Source organism: Myiozetetes cayanensis, unplaced genomic scaffold (assembly GCF_022539395.1).
Source record: "Myiozetetes cayanensis isolate MyiCay16 unplaced genomic scaffold, myiCay2020 scf54, whole genome shotgun sequence".
NCBI lineage: Eukaryota > Metazoa > Chordata > Aves > Passeriformes > Tyrannidae > Myiozetetes > Myiozetetes cayanensis.
The window spans coordinates 38571-54786 of record NW_026087787.1 but is presented as its reverse complement, the minus strand read 5'-3'; the positions used below and the strand labels follow the sequence as shown (position 1 = coordinate 54786).

The 16216-nt window shown below is 44.7% G+C and overlaps 1 protein-coding gene across 1 annotated transcript in view; it reads right to left on the bottom strand.

The window, feature by feature from the left end:
- Positions 1-14013, bottom strand: part of LOC126650039 (ceramide synthase 4-like) — a 36202-nt gene extending 22189 nt beyond the window's left edge. Inside the window, exons 1-2 of the mRNA XM_050334488.1 lie at positions 13920-14013; positions 11014-11068 (exon numbers count right to left, since the gene is read on the bottom strand). Coding sequence (XP_050190445.1) covers positions 11014-11033 — 20 coding nt within the window. The 5' untranslated portion in view covers positions 11034-11068; positions 13920-14013. The remainder of the gene's footprint in view (positions 1-11013; positions 11069-13919) is intronic.
- Between the last annotated feature and the right edge of the window lie 2203 nt (positions 14014-16216).

Here is a 16216-nt window from a genome sequence, read left to right as displayed (position 1 = left end):
GCTTGGTGAATGCTGACTCTTGGCACACAACCAAAAAAGAGCTGAAATGTAGGTAAGTGCCACAGAATTCAACAGAACATTAGTTCAAGCTTCTCAGGTTCCTAGGTTCCTTTCCACAGCTTGGCATTGTGAGGATGAAGCAAGTCTGCTCCAGGGCTGGCTGGCTGCTCTCCTTCTCAATGTATATATCCTTATTTTTTAGGTTATAATCTTGTGTGTTTATTTGTTTCTATTTACACATTGTAATTCCACCGTAGGCATGTGTGTGTACGTATGCTTTATAATTAATATTATTCTGAGATTTCACTTTATTTTAAAAAAAAAAAATCTATCTTTTGCTTTGAATTATTAAAGAAAGTGTTTCCAGATAAGAATTTTTGTGCCAGGTGATAAGTTCGATTCTTAATATAATTTTAAATACCATGCCTGAAGACGTGGATTTACATACATGATCAGCAAATTTAAGCAGCATAAAGGACAGTGGAATGGGTGTGATGAAGCATTCAACAGGCAAATACTGTTGCTAGATAACCACCCCATGCACAAACATGAGCTGCACCTCCCTCCAATGCAGGCAGCTCCTCTTAGCTGGTAACAACAAACACAACAAACACCCCAAACACGAGTTCTGGAGGGAAACAGCCTGAGCTGGCACAGAAGAAGGAAATGGGTATGAGATGCCCACTGAGATCACTGGAACAGCACATGGGAAATGCCATCTTAGGAAACCAAGCGTAAAAGCACACAGTTTAAGGGTCTGACCCAAGGATCATAAAGCTTCTCTCCAAGCAAAGTGCCAAGACCTGGCCCATCTTATGCAAGAAAGACTGCCTAACAAATCGAAAATGAATCGGTCATTTGATTCTGAAGGTATCCCTAATTCAGATGCTGTTTCTCTGTTAAAACTAGGATCTGCCTTAGTCCAGAATTTTGCAGAGTCTGAGGGAAAATTTCTGAATTATAACCACAGAATCACAGAATGGTTTGGGTTGGAAGGGACCTTGAAGCTCATCTCATTCGACCCCCTTACCCTGGGCAGGGATACCTTCCACTAGCCCAGGTGGCTCCAAGTGCTGCTCAACCTGGCCTTGGACACTTCCAGGGATCCAGGGGCAGCCACAGCTGCTCTGGGCAACCTGAAGCAGTAAGGCTTCACTAGCACTGAAAAGAACATTCAGGTCTTTTACCAGAGTTCAGTTTGAAAAAGCACGGTATTTCCTTTGTGGTGTAACTTTAGGCCTACAGAAAGTGCTGCTTTGCTCCCACTCCCAGGCTGCTCTCCATCCCTTCTGCTAGCCCTCCTTTCAGCAATGCACAGGCAAGAATCACAGGTACATAAAATGAAGATAAACAGAGTTTACAAACTCTTCAAATCCTGTTTTAAGAGCCTGACAATCAGGCTCTTAAAAAAAACTGCAACAGTTTTTGAACTGCCTGTCAGTGGGCCCATTTCTTTCTCAGAAGTTCTTTATGCTTCACAGAGTTTCTGTCCTGTGCTGTTGGTTGTAGCTTTGTGACAGTACACAGATAAACCCTTCAGCTCTGAATACAGGTGTAACAGAGAAGACACCCCCTCACACAGAGTTTAGCAAGAGCAGAGGAAAAGAACAACAGTGGGACACACTGATCAGATCAACATAAGGACTTCACAAACAGCAAACAAAATGGTAAATGCTGGAAGAACCGCATTAAGTTGGTTGTAGAATATGCATGTAAGGATGGAATCAAGAACAGAGAAGTATCACAGATATGCCATGGGGACAGGGAGGACAAGGCTTCAGTGCTGACCGAGCCCACAGTGCACCACAGGGAGGCAGAACGTGGAACCCACAGACCTCCTCTGAGGTGAGACAGCCAGGAGGTCTTGAAGCAACTGCACACTGTGCAGCCCAGCAGCTCCATCCACTGTATTTACTTTGTTAAATCCTGCCTTTCCTGATATTGGTCTGTTTGGGGTTTTGTTTGTTTGGTTTGGTTTTTGTTTGTTTGTTTGGTTTTGTTTGTTTTTTGTTGTTGTTGGTTTTTTTGGGGGGGGTTGTTTGTTTTTTGTTTTGTTTTGTTTTTTAAAACTTGGTGGTTTTATCTGAACCCCCAGTGTTAAAACTATCTCTGCTGTGCAGCTCCCCGAGGTGCTCCAAGGAGAGCAGGAATTGCTGCTCCTGCAGTTCCTGCAGCAGAGGCACTGCAGGGCTGCCCCCACCCCGAGCCACAGAACACCACTACACTTAACCCCTCAGGGCCAGGTTTATATTTGGTTTCGCTTTGGAAGCAGAACTGTTTGAGGAAGCACAGCATCAGCTAAAGGGATTACTCCTTGTCTCCCAGGTAAAATGGCTAAGCAGGTTTACCCAGAAAACGTTAACTGCTGCTTACATCTTCAAAGAGTTATTCTGCTGCTTCACTTGCAGACTCCATTCCCAAGCTAAACATTCATATGTAGGAACACAAATACGTAAATTTACATATGTGAATATAGCAGGAAAGGGTGGGAACAAAATAGAAAAACAGCTTACACATCTTAGAAAGAACTGGCTACAAAGGCCTTCGAGTGCTTAATGACAGCAGACATGGTCCATTGTCTGCAGGAGATTATACAGGTTTGTGGGTGAACCATGGCACAGGCACAAACATCCCCACAGTGGCTCTGGGCCAAGCCATTTAGGTCTGCCAGGTCTTATTAACTTAAGTGCAGCATCATGTTAACGACCTCACTGCCAGCCCAGCACAGGGATTCCTGCAGCAGTCCTCCTGGTACAGCCAGTTTTCCCAGGATGTAATGAGCCACCAGCAGCACAGGACTGCCACAGGGGAATTACTAGATAATGGGGAAGCACACCACCACCAGGATGCAGTTATGCTGCTTCTTGAGTCAAGTTCCTTTATTTTTCCATGGGGCTAAGGCTAATTAAAACCAAAAAAGCCTCTTCAATCTTGATATCCCGGAGACCAAAATGGAGAGGCTTGTCCTATCTTCCTGAGAAGCAGCTGGGGTCAAGAAACAGAGTCCTCTGTGTAGTTATAAAGGTTCCTATTATTTCAAATTGGAAGAGCCCTTGTGTTCCAGTCCTGCTCTGCTCCACACTGCCTGAATTTGGGTTTCCACTGCCTATTATGAATTTGAACCTTTAGCTTATTTTGCTATGAAATCAATTAGTCAATAACTCCATGGGTAGATTCTCTCCTGATAAGCAATTTCTTACCTATTTGATAATTTCCATAATCCTGGTGTCGTCAGCTACAACTAAAACTACCTGTTACATGTAGCCAAGAGACATTACCAGTTCAGACATGAAGCTTACTGCACCTCTTTAATGCAGAAATAAATAGATTTAACCAATAAAGCTCTGATTAACATGGCACAGGATATCTTTTGAACACCCATGTTATATTTAATCTCTTAATCTCCAGAAGCTTTTTTTTTTTTTTTTTTTTGGTAAAACCTTCACATTAAACATCACAATACCAGGATTACAGTTGCTGGGATAATTTTTTCTTAATTTTTTCTTTTTTCTTTTTTTCTCCCTTTTTTTTAAACTTTCATACATTTTTTCTAATATGTATCAAGTATTGTCACTAAAGAGTTGGTAACAATTTTAGATTAAAAAAAAATCCTTGCTCCAAAATCCTTAATTACATTTACCATTACTTTCAGCACGGCGAGACAGTGATGAGTTAGTTAAAGTCTCCTGCCTGAAGGGAATACATTAAGCTTTTCAAATTTCACTCTGGCTTTGATATGTTCATTTCCATTTCCTCATCTCTGTTAGCCATCCTGGCGTCACCAACTTATCTGTAACACTTCCCTTGCCCGAGATCCCTCTCTTTCCCTGTCCCTCTCTTGGGTCTTCACCATTTTCAGGCTTTTCTTCTCTTGCAAATTTAACCATGGAGGGACAGTGTCCAAGGGACTCGGCTAAAGTTTATCAAATAAGAAAAATACCTCTCTAAGAATGTCCTCCCATGGGAATAAAAAAATATTTAAACTTTTCCTTATACTTCCAGTCCATGGAACTATGGACTGAGCTCCAATCTATGGACCCTAACTCTCCTGACACATCCTCACCCTCTCAAAGTAACATTCCTACAAAACCCATCACCCTCTACACCCCCATTTATTTGAACTTCCTTTGCAGATGATTACAAACCTGCTTGCTCTGGCTGTAACTGATGCAGAATCTCTAATCACATGGACAGATTTTGCTATTAATCTCTTTTTACCTGCAGCTAATTCTGCTTTATTTCTCCTCTGCTCCCCACCTTTCTCAGCTCTTTCTCTTGTGACTCTACATGCCCTTTTCCTTAAAACCACAGCATCTGGCAGAATCTCCATTTGTTTTTGCATGAAATAAGACTGTCTTTCAACTCTGACTAGTAGTGAAAGAAACCAACCCACCATCTCCTTCCCTTCATAATCACCAATATCATGTTCTCCAGGCTCACCCTCCTCACCCAGAGTTTGTTCTCTTCTTTGGAAGCTAGCTGAAAATTTGAAATGATTTGTGCAGCCTTGTTTCTCCAAACCTGCCAGTTCATCTGAACTTCTTGACTTTCAGATGTTCTCCTCACTTAGATCTCCCAGCTGAGATTTTCTACCAAAGTATTTCAGCTCTGCTGTCCACCCAAGAATAAATTCATTTTGCTGATCAGGCATTGCTCTCTTCAGAGGCAACAATTTTCATGTACACCACCTTTCAGGATAGCTCTGTTCAAGAAAACCATAAACTGCCCAAACAAACACTAGAAACTGCAAATAAAAGTTCAGTGAGCAAACTGTTTGCTCAGATCTAGAAAGAGTATCTTCCTCACCCAGCATAAATTACAATCTAACTCCCATACCTTGTGCTCCACTTGCCAGCTCCTTCCTTGCTGGGCTGCTCTGCCTGCCGAGTACCTGGCTCCTGAGCAGACTGCCAGGTATGACCCACAGCACAGGCTCCAGCTGATGTCACTCACCCACAAGGGAATGCAAATCACACAGCTCTTCTCACTCGATCATCCCTCACTGAGAGATGAGTACGACTCCCTGGTTTTGCTCAGTGAGAACAAGCATTGGTTTATCCAGCTGAGAACAAGGCCAGGAAAGGCACTGAGTGCCTTCTTCACCCTGTCTGTGGTTGGGGGGTACTCAGAGCAGTGAACCCAAATTTTTCTTAGCCTCCCTCTTGCTGTCAGTGTACTTTCAGAAGCCCCTCTATACTTTCAGCTGAACTCCAGCTGAGCTTTGGCTTTCCTATCTGCATCATTCCATGCCCAGTCAACACTCCTATATTCCTCTTGGCCATCCATCCTGCTTCCACCTTTCTGATGCTTCCTTTTCGTGTTTAAGCTCAAACAACAGTTCTGTGTTCATCCCTGCTGGCCTCCTACCATTTTTGTTTGCCTTCTTGCATGTTGGGATGGACTACACAAGCTTGGAGGAGGCTGTCCTGGAAGACAAGCCACCTTTGCCTGCCAGGAGAGCCTCCAGTGAGATCCTGCCAAAGAGATCCCCAAACAAACCAAGATCTTCTCTCCTGAAATTTAAGAAAGCCCCAGGAACTCACATTCACACTTTGAAATGCCATGCCTGTTTCTTCCATATTCCTCCTCTAGGAACCTGGAGATGCTTCCCTGCTAAGGGGGAAGAAACCTGGGCTGAACTGCAGCACCCATTAAACTCGTCTCAAAAATAAAGTGCCATATTAAGTTACCAGGATAAAAGCAACAGAGACAAAAGCTGAAGGCCTTTGCTGTCTGGCTGGCACTTAGTCTGTGGCTGTGTTGTTAAAAGAAGTAACATTCCTGTGTTACTTCCAGGGTAGGATGAGGTAACATAAACCTCCTTGTTCTGACACTTGGGAACAATCAGTATCCTGCTACCAAACACTAACTGTACAAACAAAAAAAAAAATTCAACAAAACCCCACTGGAGACCACATGCTGATTGTTTTGGTAAGGCCCAAGAACACCATGTTCTGCCATCACTGTATAAAAAGCTACAGACCATACTACAGCTCAGTGAGGACACCAGACACCACTGGTGTCCAAGTAAGGCAACCGAGGCCCCCAAAGCACCAGCTACAACACCTCCACAAAACACAAAGACACGGGTGCTCTCAAGAGTATAAATGTAAAATGTAAGAAGGAGGCACCTATAAAACACAAATGAACTACTCAGCAACTTCTTTGCATTTTTTCCTTCATTTTTTCTCCCAATGCCTGCTATTTCCTCCAGTCTCACTGTAGAAACAGTCACTGTCTGACATCATGTGATAGAACTGAGGAAGTAAATCAAGTTATTGGCCTCAGGCCATGGCAAGTTAAGAATTCAGGCTGCAAGATCACTCAAAGAATCAAGAGGGAGATAGACCACTTCTCCCAGAACTGCTCACCTCCTCTTTCTCTGAATTCATTGGTACCAAACACAGCAATCTGGGTGAGACCACGTCCTTCAATCTGAGTTAAGGGACAGTAAAACTGCCAAAAAGCCTTTAAACAGAAATGCTATTTATTCCCCAAAGAATGTACCAACAAAGAGTTCAAACACCAATAGAAGTCTTTTCACAGATTGTGGAAGGAGAAAGATACAAAAGGAAATCCCACACTCTGAGAATACACACCAACTTTGGCTCAAAACTTTGAGCCTGGGCAGCAATAACTGTGCAAGAAGCTCTTCCAAAGGCAAGTTCTGGCCTTACAACCCAGTTGTGTACATGGAGGTTCAGGTGTTGGAGAAACAGAAAATATTTGCCCAGATCTTTTAAGGCAATACAAACCCCAGCCATTTCTTTCACTGCCAACTGAAATTACTCAACTGATTACCACTAACTGTTACTCCACAATCACATATCAGGCCTCAAAAAGTTTAATACTAACTTAAAAACTGGGAATAATAAAAAGTAGTAGGTTCAAGCTTCCAAGCCATATCCACGTCACGTTAAAATACCACACAGCTTCTTTCTCCAAGCCCATGGGACAGTGCAATGCTTGTTCAATGCACTACCTGATTCTCCAGCCTTTTGAAGCATAAATGTTCCTAAATAGTCGTGCTGTTCTGGTCTGATGGCCTTCTCCTAACTTGTCCTCTAAGAATCACCCTTGGCAAGCCTTTCTGGTCTTCCAGGAGAGCTCTTCCTTTTCTCTCCTGCCATATGCTTGGTTCTGCAGTTTCCAGCAGCCCTCAGAAGCTCCATCCCTAGTTTCACCCAAAATTCCTATCTCCCTGCAGTCCAAAGCTTCACCACTGCTCCTTATTTGTGCAGTCAAGCCCTATAGTGAGTCAAGCACTCTTAGCCCGTTTTCTCCCACAAACAGGCCATTCCCCCAAAGATAATCAGTTGAGGGAGGCATCCCATATTACAATGCAGTACACCTACACATGCAGAGAATGACTTTTCACACAATCCTCACTCTCCTCCCTCTTGCAGGAAACACAGAGGCCTTAATTACTTCATATGAGCTGGCTTTAAATTTCAATATCAACAGTTCCATCAGTTTCCCAGGTATTTGTTCCCACAAACTCCCCAGGCTGTTCCAAAGCTTAGGAAAAAAAAAATTAATTAGTCTAAAATGAGAATTCTTTTAAATGATATTTCCACCTCTAAAAGTAGTACATGCTTTCATGATTTTTTCATTTCAAAACACAAAACTTAAAACCTTATCTCAGAACAACATCTGCATTCTCAACATTACTGCAAAAGCAAAATAGGTTAAAAATATTGAGAAAGAGACAGCAACAGATAGAAAGATTTCTTCTCCAAGATTAAAAGAACTGAAACTCACTTTTCACAAGCATTACTGCTTAATGAGTAATGCAATCTATCATATGATGATAGTAATTTAAAAACAAATCTGAATATGAATTATTCTTCATTAGCACAGATAACTTAACAGCCCTATAATATGGGCAGCTTAAAAAGCAGAAATGTAAAACTACAGCTCTTTGTACAGGCACTGTCCTCTGTTCTTTGCTGGAGTAGTGCCTGACAACGAAGAGAACCTGCCTCCAATGGAGCTTTACCTATTGCATAACCAAACCATTACAGGATGGTGGATTCCTTGTCAAGATTTGAAGGCTGCAACCACACGGTGCAATTTATGCAGCAATTCTGGCACTGCGGGATGGCTGAACCGAACCGGCAACGAGACCATTTTAATGAGCGATCCCACATTTATTCGGATTGCTTAGCCCAGGTTTTCTTGGTCTTCTCCTGACAACCACAGTCACTCCTTAAGCTGGGTTCCTCCTCCTGCTCTGCTGCTGAGGAGTCCCTGTGTTTGCTGCGGGAATGAGCAGATCTAAGAGACAACTTGACCCTACATTTATTCCTCACTGGGCCAATCTCTCTGCAGCACAGACACCAATCTACCTCCAGTGCAGGCAGCAGTTCTGCTCTGCCTGAGCCCACACCACCCTGCCCACGCTGGCTGCAGAGGGGGCAGGCACAGCCCCAAGCACAACCAGTGCCAGCCCCAGCCATTTGGATCCCCCAGCACACCGTCAGCACCTCTGGCTCCTGCAGCACAGCCCTGATTCATGCTGCCTGAGCTCAGGGTTTATTTTTAAAACACAGATACTAAGGGTCACTCTCTCCTTGCTTCAATTCACCACAAATAACTTTACAAGAAAAGTCACACAGAAATGATTATTTTGGGAATTCTGCTTTCATGCTTTTACTTCAGTATCATCTCTAAACAGAAAAATTCCTCTGATATTTTCTTTAAAAACATTAACCACAAACTCTGACAAATCATCTTTCAAAGCCTGCAGAAGGATCTTCCACACATGTATGAAGACAGGCAGATGAGCAATAAGGAAGCTGTTAGCCCAAAAGCTCTTATAGTACCCCAGGAGTAAAAATAACACTGCTTATTAAAAAAAAAAAAATCTGAACACAGCCAGTAGTTTACCTCTTTCACAATTTATTTTTCCTTATCTGATTTGATTGAAAGCCTTGGCACTTGTTGGGTTGGAAGGCATATGCCATACCTGTGGCCACCAGTGCAGCAACCTCACAAAGCAAAATATTCAAAGAATTTTTGGAACTGACTTTTGAAACAAAGAAACTAATTGTTATCAGAAACAGTTTTGGTAAAAGCTGAATCAATCTCGAAGTTAATGAAATTATTACAGTTGGTCCTCTTTGAATGTATTTCCTATTTTTTCCACATGAAAGCTATTCCTGAATTAATTAAAACTAAAGCATATTGGAAAAGGAGCAGGGAACATGCACTGCATTCTTGACATTGCTGTGTAATTCTGGACAAACATGCTGAGGTGTACTCCTCAGTAAAGGAGTAAATTATGACCAACAGAAGAGTCTTCAGTTCCTTTTCACAACTTGGAAAGCAATGACATTTGTTTCCTTTTTATTTGAGAATAGCCTGCCATGGAATGGCAGTAGACTTAAATATGAAACCTTCAATACAGATTGAACATGAATACACACAGACAGGGGAGACCCACAATAAAAGGCAAACCTTTGTTTCAATGAGGAGGTTGCTCGAGGCCATGGAACACGGACTTGCAGACATCAAGTTAAGGGGGAAATCAGCCCACAGCTACAAGGTCAGTGTGTTAGGCCAGGACCACTGAGTCAGGCCCAGAGAGGAGCTCTGCCTGCTCCTCTGATGGCCTGGGTGCAGCACTCAGCCCTTCATGGCAGCTCTGCACCAGAGCCCAGTCTGGGCTGGGCATCAGCTCCTGGCACTGAGCCCCCGACAGAACGGAACACGCTGCTGGGCAGGGGGCAGTGCCCAGCCCCTGGCAGAGCTTCCTGGGTGCCTCCTATCAGGTTTAGTCCAGGTCTTGGGACTCTGTAAACTGGAGCTTTTACCACACAACCTGCAGTGTGTGGCAGGTTGAAACGTTGCTATAAATTCTAAACCTGTGACACATTCCACTGAAGTGTTCAATTACTCCGTAAATATTTACCAGAATGAGGATAATTAATTTAATAGTAGGAAATAATTACAAGATTTCCACTTTCTAAAGGGCTATCTATTTTTAAGCAAGCTCTTGTATCAGATAGAGACTTCTGGCTTCCCCTTTTCCTTTAGGTGAAAGCATGGTTTTTCTCCTACAGGGAAAAAACCTGGAACAGACATTAGAAATACAAGCAGGAGATAAAACACAGATAAGCAATCCTGACTCTGGAAATCTTACGACACTTCTGTTCTTATCAACAGGCTCTAAATTCACAGCTGAAGTGGAGTCAGTTCAAAAATGCACACCCCTCTTTACACTGGATTTTAGTGTGTACTTGCTATGTCTTATAATGTTTGGATACATCCAGTGAGTCTAAATTTAAACAAATGTGATTTTCCAGACAGTGCTACGAGATAAAGACTCAATTTTCAGCATTTCATAGAACAGGTACACGTTACTAAGAACACACAGTACAGAAGACCAAGATGGGACTATTTGTTTTGACTTGTGCATGTTAGTCCTTTGAGATTCTATAATCCCTTTTCTTCTAAACTTGCTTTCACATGAACAAAGCCCAGGACTGGAGCACAGGCAACCTCAGAGGGGAAAGAAACGGACATGTTTCCTTTAAGATTACATCAATGGGTGGAGAGATCCACTACGATCCTTAGAATGGAACTGCTGCTCTTTCCAGCATGAAGATTCCCCTGCTGAGACAGGTTCCTTGTAACTTAGAGCCAGTGTAAACCAACAGTGTCATCAAAGACTGGACCCTGGCCTCCGCCCATTCCTGACCATTTCTCCTCCTTCACTGCCACCACCTCTCTGTGCTCAACACAAGAATCGGCGAGGCTGCATAGAGAACCAGGCTGAGAAAAACACTTGGGTTCAAACAACCCTTTTCCCTTTTCCACTTAGGGGTGATTTTACCCCACATCAGTTCCTCACTGCAATTCACTGCCTGGCTTCAAAATCATCTGTGCAGGCTCAAGATACAAGAGAAAATCACAAGTGGCCTGGGGGCAGGCAAGGGTGGCACAGCTCAAGTTCAAGCTGATCAAACTGTACCTCCACTGAGGTCCAAATGCCCAGCTGCTACATCATACCTGTAAATATCTGGATTCATGTCATCCAGTCCTTACTGGCCTCTGCAAAAGGAACCTGAAAAAAAAAAGAACAGAAAATTAAGCCTAAATAGATGATACATGCAGCCCAAAGCAATTCCTGAGTGTACATACACAGCTAACTCACAGGGACCCTCTGCATCATATGACATCAAACTCTGGGCCTCTGTTTCTGCCCTGTTTCTCTCAGGGGTGAGCAGCAACCTTACACAACTTTGCCCTACTCATGTTAGACCTGAAAAAGTAGTGTCTGGTAACATTCCAGCTGCCTATGCACTGGGATCTGAAGGTTCCCTGAGGGGTCCTTCATTCACATCAACTGCTTGCAAAGTCTGGACAAATCATCCTCCCCTTGACAGGTCGTGAGCCTGGATCTGCTGCAAAGCTCTGCTCACAAACCCAGCATGTTTGTACTAGTTCTGTGTGCAGTGCTCTCCAGAAAGGGAAGTCCCATGAACTTCTACCTTGGAACTGCCCTGGAAGAACGTGAGGCAAAGCTCAGGCCTGTGCCCAGATGGCTGGAGCCTTGTCCTCTGCAGCTGTATTGACTAAACACTCCTTTGCCATAATCACCATTCACAAACAGAAATAGCTGGCTTCCAGTTTGATTTTTGCATATTGAGCCCAAATAAGCTGCTTCCTAGAATCAGAGAATGCTAAAATGAGCGATCTAGGGAGGCTTTTGCTTCCTTCCCTGGCTTATGAAGTATTGTTCTCTGCTGTAAACATGTCAGAAAAGAAAAATTTGGCTAAATCTATGAACCTGAGTGCAATTTTTCCCAAAAACCTCTGGAGGGAAGAGTTTAGGACATTACAGAGGCTAGAGCTATAACACAGAATAAAAATTTAGAAAAACAGTATTAGCTTTCTTGACATATATCTCTAAGAACAGAAAGCAATCAGATTTTCCTGACCATTTCTTGCTTCTTGAGCCCTCCTTGGCTCATGAATATAATCAAAGATCCTCATCAGCTGCATTTCAGAAAAATTCTGAATTGCAGGAATGCCTGATACAGTTGTTTTTGTGTTTATTGGATGCTGCCAGGTTTGTAAAAGATTGGCTGCTGCCAATCCAGACCTCGTGCTCTCCTTCAGACCAGGTACCATTTAAGTTCTGCATTCAAAAGGAAGCCAGAAAACTGTAAGCAGTGTCCAAAACCCCCAAAAATGCCCTCCATCAATCTGGTGACCTCATGAAGAGGAGAAAAGGAACTCCATCAAGTGGAAAAGTTTTACAAAGAAGCCTTCTTTAGCTCTATTTCCACCCAAAAAGTGCATTCCAGAAAACTGAACTTTGAAGCCTGTTCTGACACACGAGTACACAACCTGGGGGCTTGGGAGTTCAGATGGATCAGTGTCCCCAGGCAGGGTCGGGAGGCAAGAGTAGATAGTTTGGACATCCCAAAGCACCACCAGTCTCTCTCTTGGCAAAGCAGGGTCTCCCCAGCTGCTGTGCAACAACACAGGAAAAGGGCAACAACCCAGAAGAGTTTTTATTTTGATTAGAGCTGAAATACAGAGTTAGTTCCTCAAGTACAGCCTGTAGGGTTGGCAGCAGGAATCTAATCCTTGCCACATGCGAACAGAGAAGCAAAGTCTCTCCAAGTTACCAATGTGATGCACAGCAAAAATAAACTCATTTATGTGAATTTTGGTGGACTATAACAAAAGGACAAGGCAATAATAATTTTTCCTTCCAGGTGTTTGCTCTCCTTCCAGCCTGGAAGTAGTTATCAAACTGAGAAGACTCTATCTCATTAACATAACTCTGACATGAGATGGGAATTAGATTAAGAAAATTAATATTAAGTATGAATTTCACCAGATTGTAACAGCTAATAACCCAGATCAGGTAATTCCTCACTCAGCAGCTTTGATTCTCAATAAAAAGCACTTTTGGCTCAACATAAGATGCACTTTTCAATTTTGACAGCTCCTTTGCTGCTCTGAATACAAGCATCTCCCAAAGTCCATTCTCTTCCCACATACAATCTCCAGGTTAATGAGAGCTTTCCTTTTTTTGCCCTTTTTTTTTTTTTAACTCTCTTGATAAACCTGAGCTTGTAGATGCATCGGTGACCAGTTCAGTCTCAAGTCTCACCCCAGTTCTCCCTGTTGGACGAAGAAGAGGTTGGCTCTTTCAGAGGACAAACTTCACCACGTGTGTCCTCTCACACACACCTTCCACCTAACTTCTGCAAAACTCATCTCGCAAAACTCCACATTACATTTGCAAAACAAGGAATTACCTTTAGATGCTGATGAATGATGCAGATAAAGAGGCATTTTGCAATCTGGCAACCTAAGATTTAGCTGACTGCAAATTAACAGCGGTCTGTTCCAGAAACCCTCAACCCTGACACCTGACTTCACTCTTACCCGTCTGCCAGTGCCTCCTAAAACCTACCAGCCAGTCTGGCTTTAAACGATTCCAGAAGTGGAATTTGATGTCAAGCATCTGATTTGAGCTTTTTGGCAACTCCACCCTAATTTTTTTTTTTCCCCTTTATCCTACTTGATTCTTGCTCATTACACAAACTTTTACAAAACCAAATCACAAACGAACTCTTCTCAGCCTCCCCCTGGGCCAGCTCTGCCGCCCGGTTCTTCGGGAACACTTTTCACTGCCGGCAGGAAAACCTTTCCTTCAATTCCATCGTTTTTCACGGCAAGGGGAGGGTAAAAGCGGCACCGCCGCCCTGGCCGCGGGCGGAGCGGAGTCCGCGCCCCTCCGACCCCCGCCCCGGCCCCGCCGCCCGCCGGGCTCCATCCCTGCGCTCCCCCTCGGGCTCCATCCCTGAGCTGCCCCCGGGCTCCATCCCTGAGCTGTCCCCGGGCTCCATCCCTGCGCTCCCCCCGGGCTCCATCCCTGCGCTCTCCCCGCTCACCTCGGGCCTCCCACGCCGGGCGGTGCCGGGCGGGCCCCGCCGAGCCCCCCGTGCGGCCCCTGCGTGCCCCGGGCGGAGCGAGGCGGCTGCGGGGCGGGCCCGGGCGCTGCTCTGCTCTGTTCTGCTCTGCTCTGCTCTGCTCCGCCCCGACCCCACCAGCCCTGCCCTGCCCTGCTCTGCCCGGCCGGGCCCTGGCTCAGGGCAGCCACGCGGGGAGTTCTCGGCACGGTGGTCCCTGAGCTCCTTCAGCAAGCTGGTCTTGACGTGGAAAAACAGTGGTTAAAGTACTGCGTGTTATTTCAGTCAAAACAAGGAGAAAAGGGCTACCACCGTGGCTTTGCAATCACCGCCGTACAGCTGTGGAGATTTTAAAGCCAGAAAAAAAAAAAACAAACAACAAAACAACAAAACCAAACGTTCTTAAGATGATCAGTTCTGTCCTACGCAGGCCAAAAAAAAAAAAAAAAAAATCCACCCTGCCATTTTTGCTCTCAAGCCTGGGGAGCACAGATCCTGTGTGCTGTTACTGTGCTATAATGCATTCTTGGAGCACTTAGGGCTGCTGCGGCCCTTTAGCTCTTGCTTGCCAGACTTTTCTAAAGCTGTAGTCAGCACAGTTATGATGAGCGTGGTTATAAATACCTGTGCAGACAGAAATGTGGACAATTTTAAAACAAATACTGTGACTTATTAATAGTTTTCTTGTTTACACATTTGAGTCCACCTGCTCCGTTCCCATCAAGCAGGGCACCATGCAGCTCATAGCAAACTGATGGCTTGTAGGCAGTTTCTGCTACAGTAGCCAGGTTGCCACAGATCAGTGAGTGGATAAATGTATCAGGGAATATATTTACACTAAGTTGTGGGGCCCTGGGGTTACAACCCTGGCAGGAAGCTCTGGCCGTGTCACAGCCTCAGGGACCCCAGTGCTCCTTCAAGTAGGTGGTTGTCTAGTACATCATGGCATCACTGAAAACAATTTAAAACTGTGCTTGGTCTGCAGCGTCTGTATTTATAAAGCCAGCTTTTCTGGGGCTGATCCAGAGCCCACTGACATCAATGAAAACTCCCACTGACTTCCAAAAGATTGAGATTGGGCTTTCCGGGAGCAGAAGCCTGCTGATTTCAGCACGTGCAATAGGTGAAACAAAACCATCTAAGACTTCTGGAGCAAAGGAAGGCGCTCAGCGTGTTGTTTGCCTTTTGTTTGCCTTTTGTTCTCTGTGACTCCCTCAGTTACAGAGGTGTGACCCAAGTCCTGCCTCTCAGGAGGAACTGTCTCTGTGTGTTCGCCAGAGGGTGCCCAGCACACAGACCTGCAGCAGCACCACAGCCCAGCACGAACCTGCCAGGCTCCACACAGCAAAGCAGCTCAGAACACAGAGCCTTGGTGAGAAGTCCTAGCCCTGCGTGCCTCAGCAGTCCTATAAATCACGGTGAGTTGGGAACTCTGAGTGCTCAATGCTGCCACTCAATCCCTCTGCAGAGTGCTCCCTTGAAGCCATAAAAGGCACCAGTCTTTCTGGGATCTGTACCTTGAGACGTCCAAAGGGATCTGAAATGCAAAGGTGGACACACCGTCTCTATCAGGCTTCTTCAATAGTTTCATAAAATAATTAGGATATGAGGTACTGTTCAGTGAGTCCAGATGAAGCTCTGGGTGAGCCTGATGGCCTGTTTGGCTGTGCACTGGAAAACCTGAAGGGTGACCTCTGTTGGTAAGAAGAGCACTCTCAAGTGGGAAAATGGAGTCCCCCACACCCTGCAGGACCTGGTGTAAACAAACTCAGTTTCTCCTGGAGAAGAGAAGGCTCCAGGGAGAACTTAGAACCCTTTCCAGTGCCTAAAGGGGATCCAAGAGAGCTGGAAAGGAACTTTGGACAAGGGCCTGGAGTGACAGGACAAAGAGGAATAGCTTCAAAGTGACAGAGGGTTAGATGCGATATTGGGAAGAAATTTTTTGTTCAGAGGGTGGTGAGGCCCTGGCACAGTTTGCCCAGAAAAGCTGTGTCTGCCCTGGAAGAGTTCAAGGCCAGGTTGGATGGAGCTTGGAGCAACTTGGTCTAGTGGAAGGTGTCCCTGCTCATGGCAGGGCACTGGAAAGAGCTTTAAGAGCTTTAAGGTTCCTTCCAATCCAAGGCATTCTGTGATTCTATGGAATTAGTAGACATGGAGGTTTATCAGATCTTAAGAGAGGATACAGTGGGACAGTGTCGAACTGGAACTGCACAAGAGATTCAGTTACTATTGATCCCACTATTTCCTAGGAAGATAATGAGCAGCTCACAGTTACCATC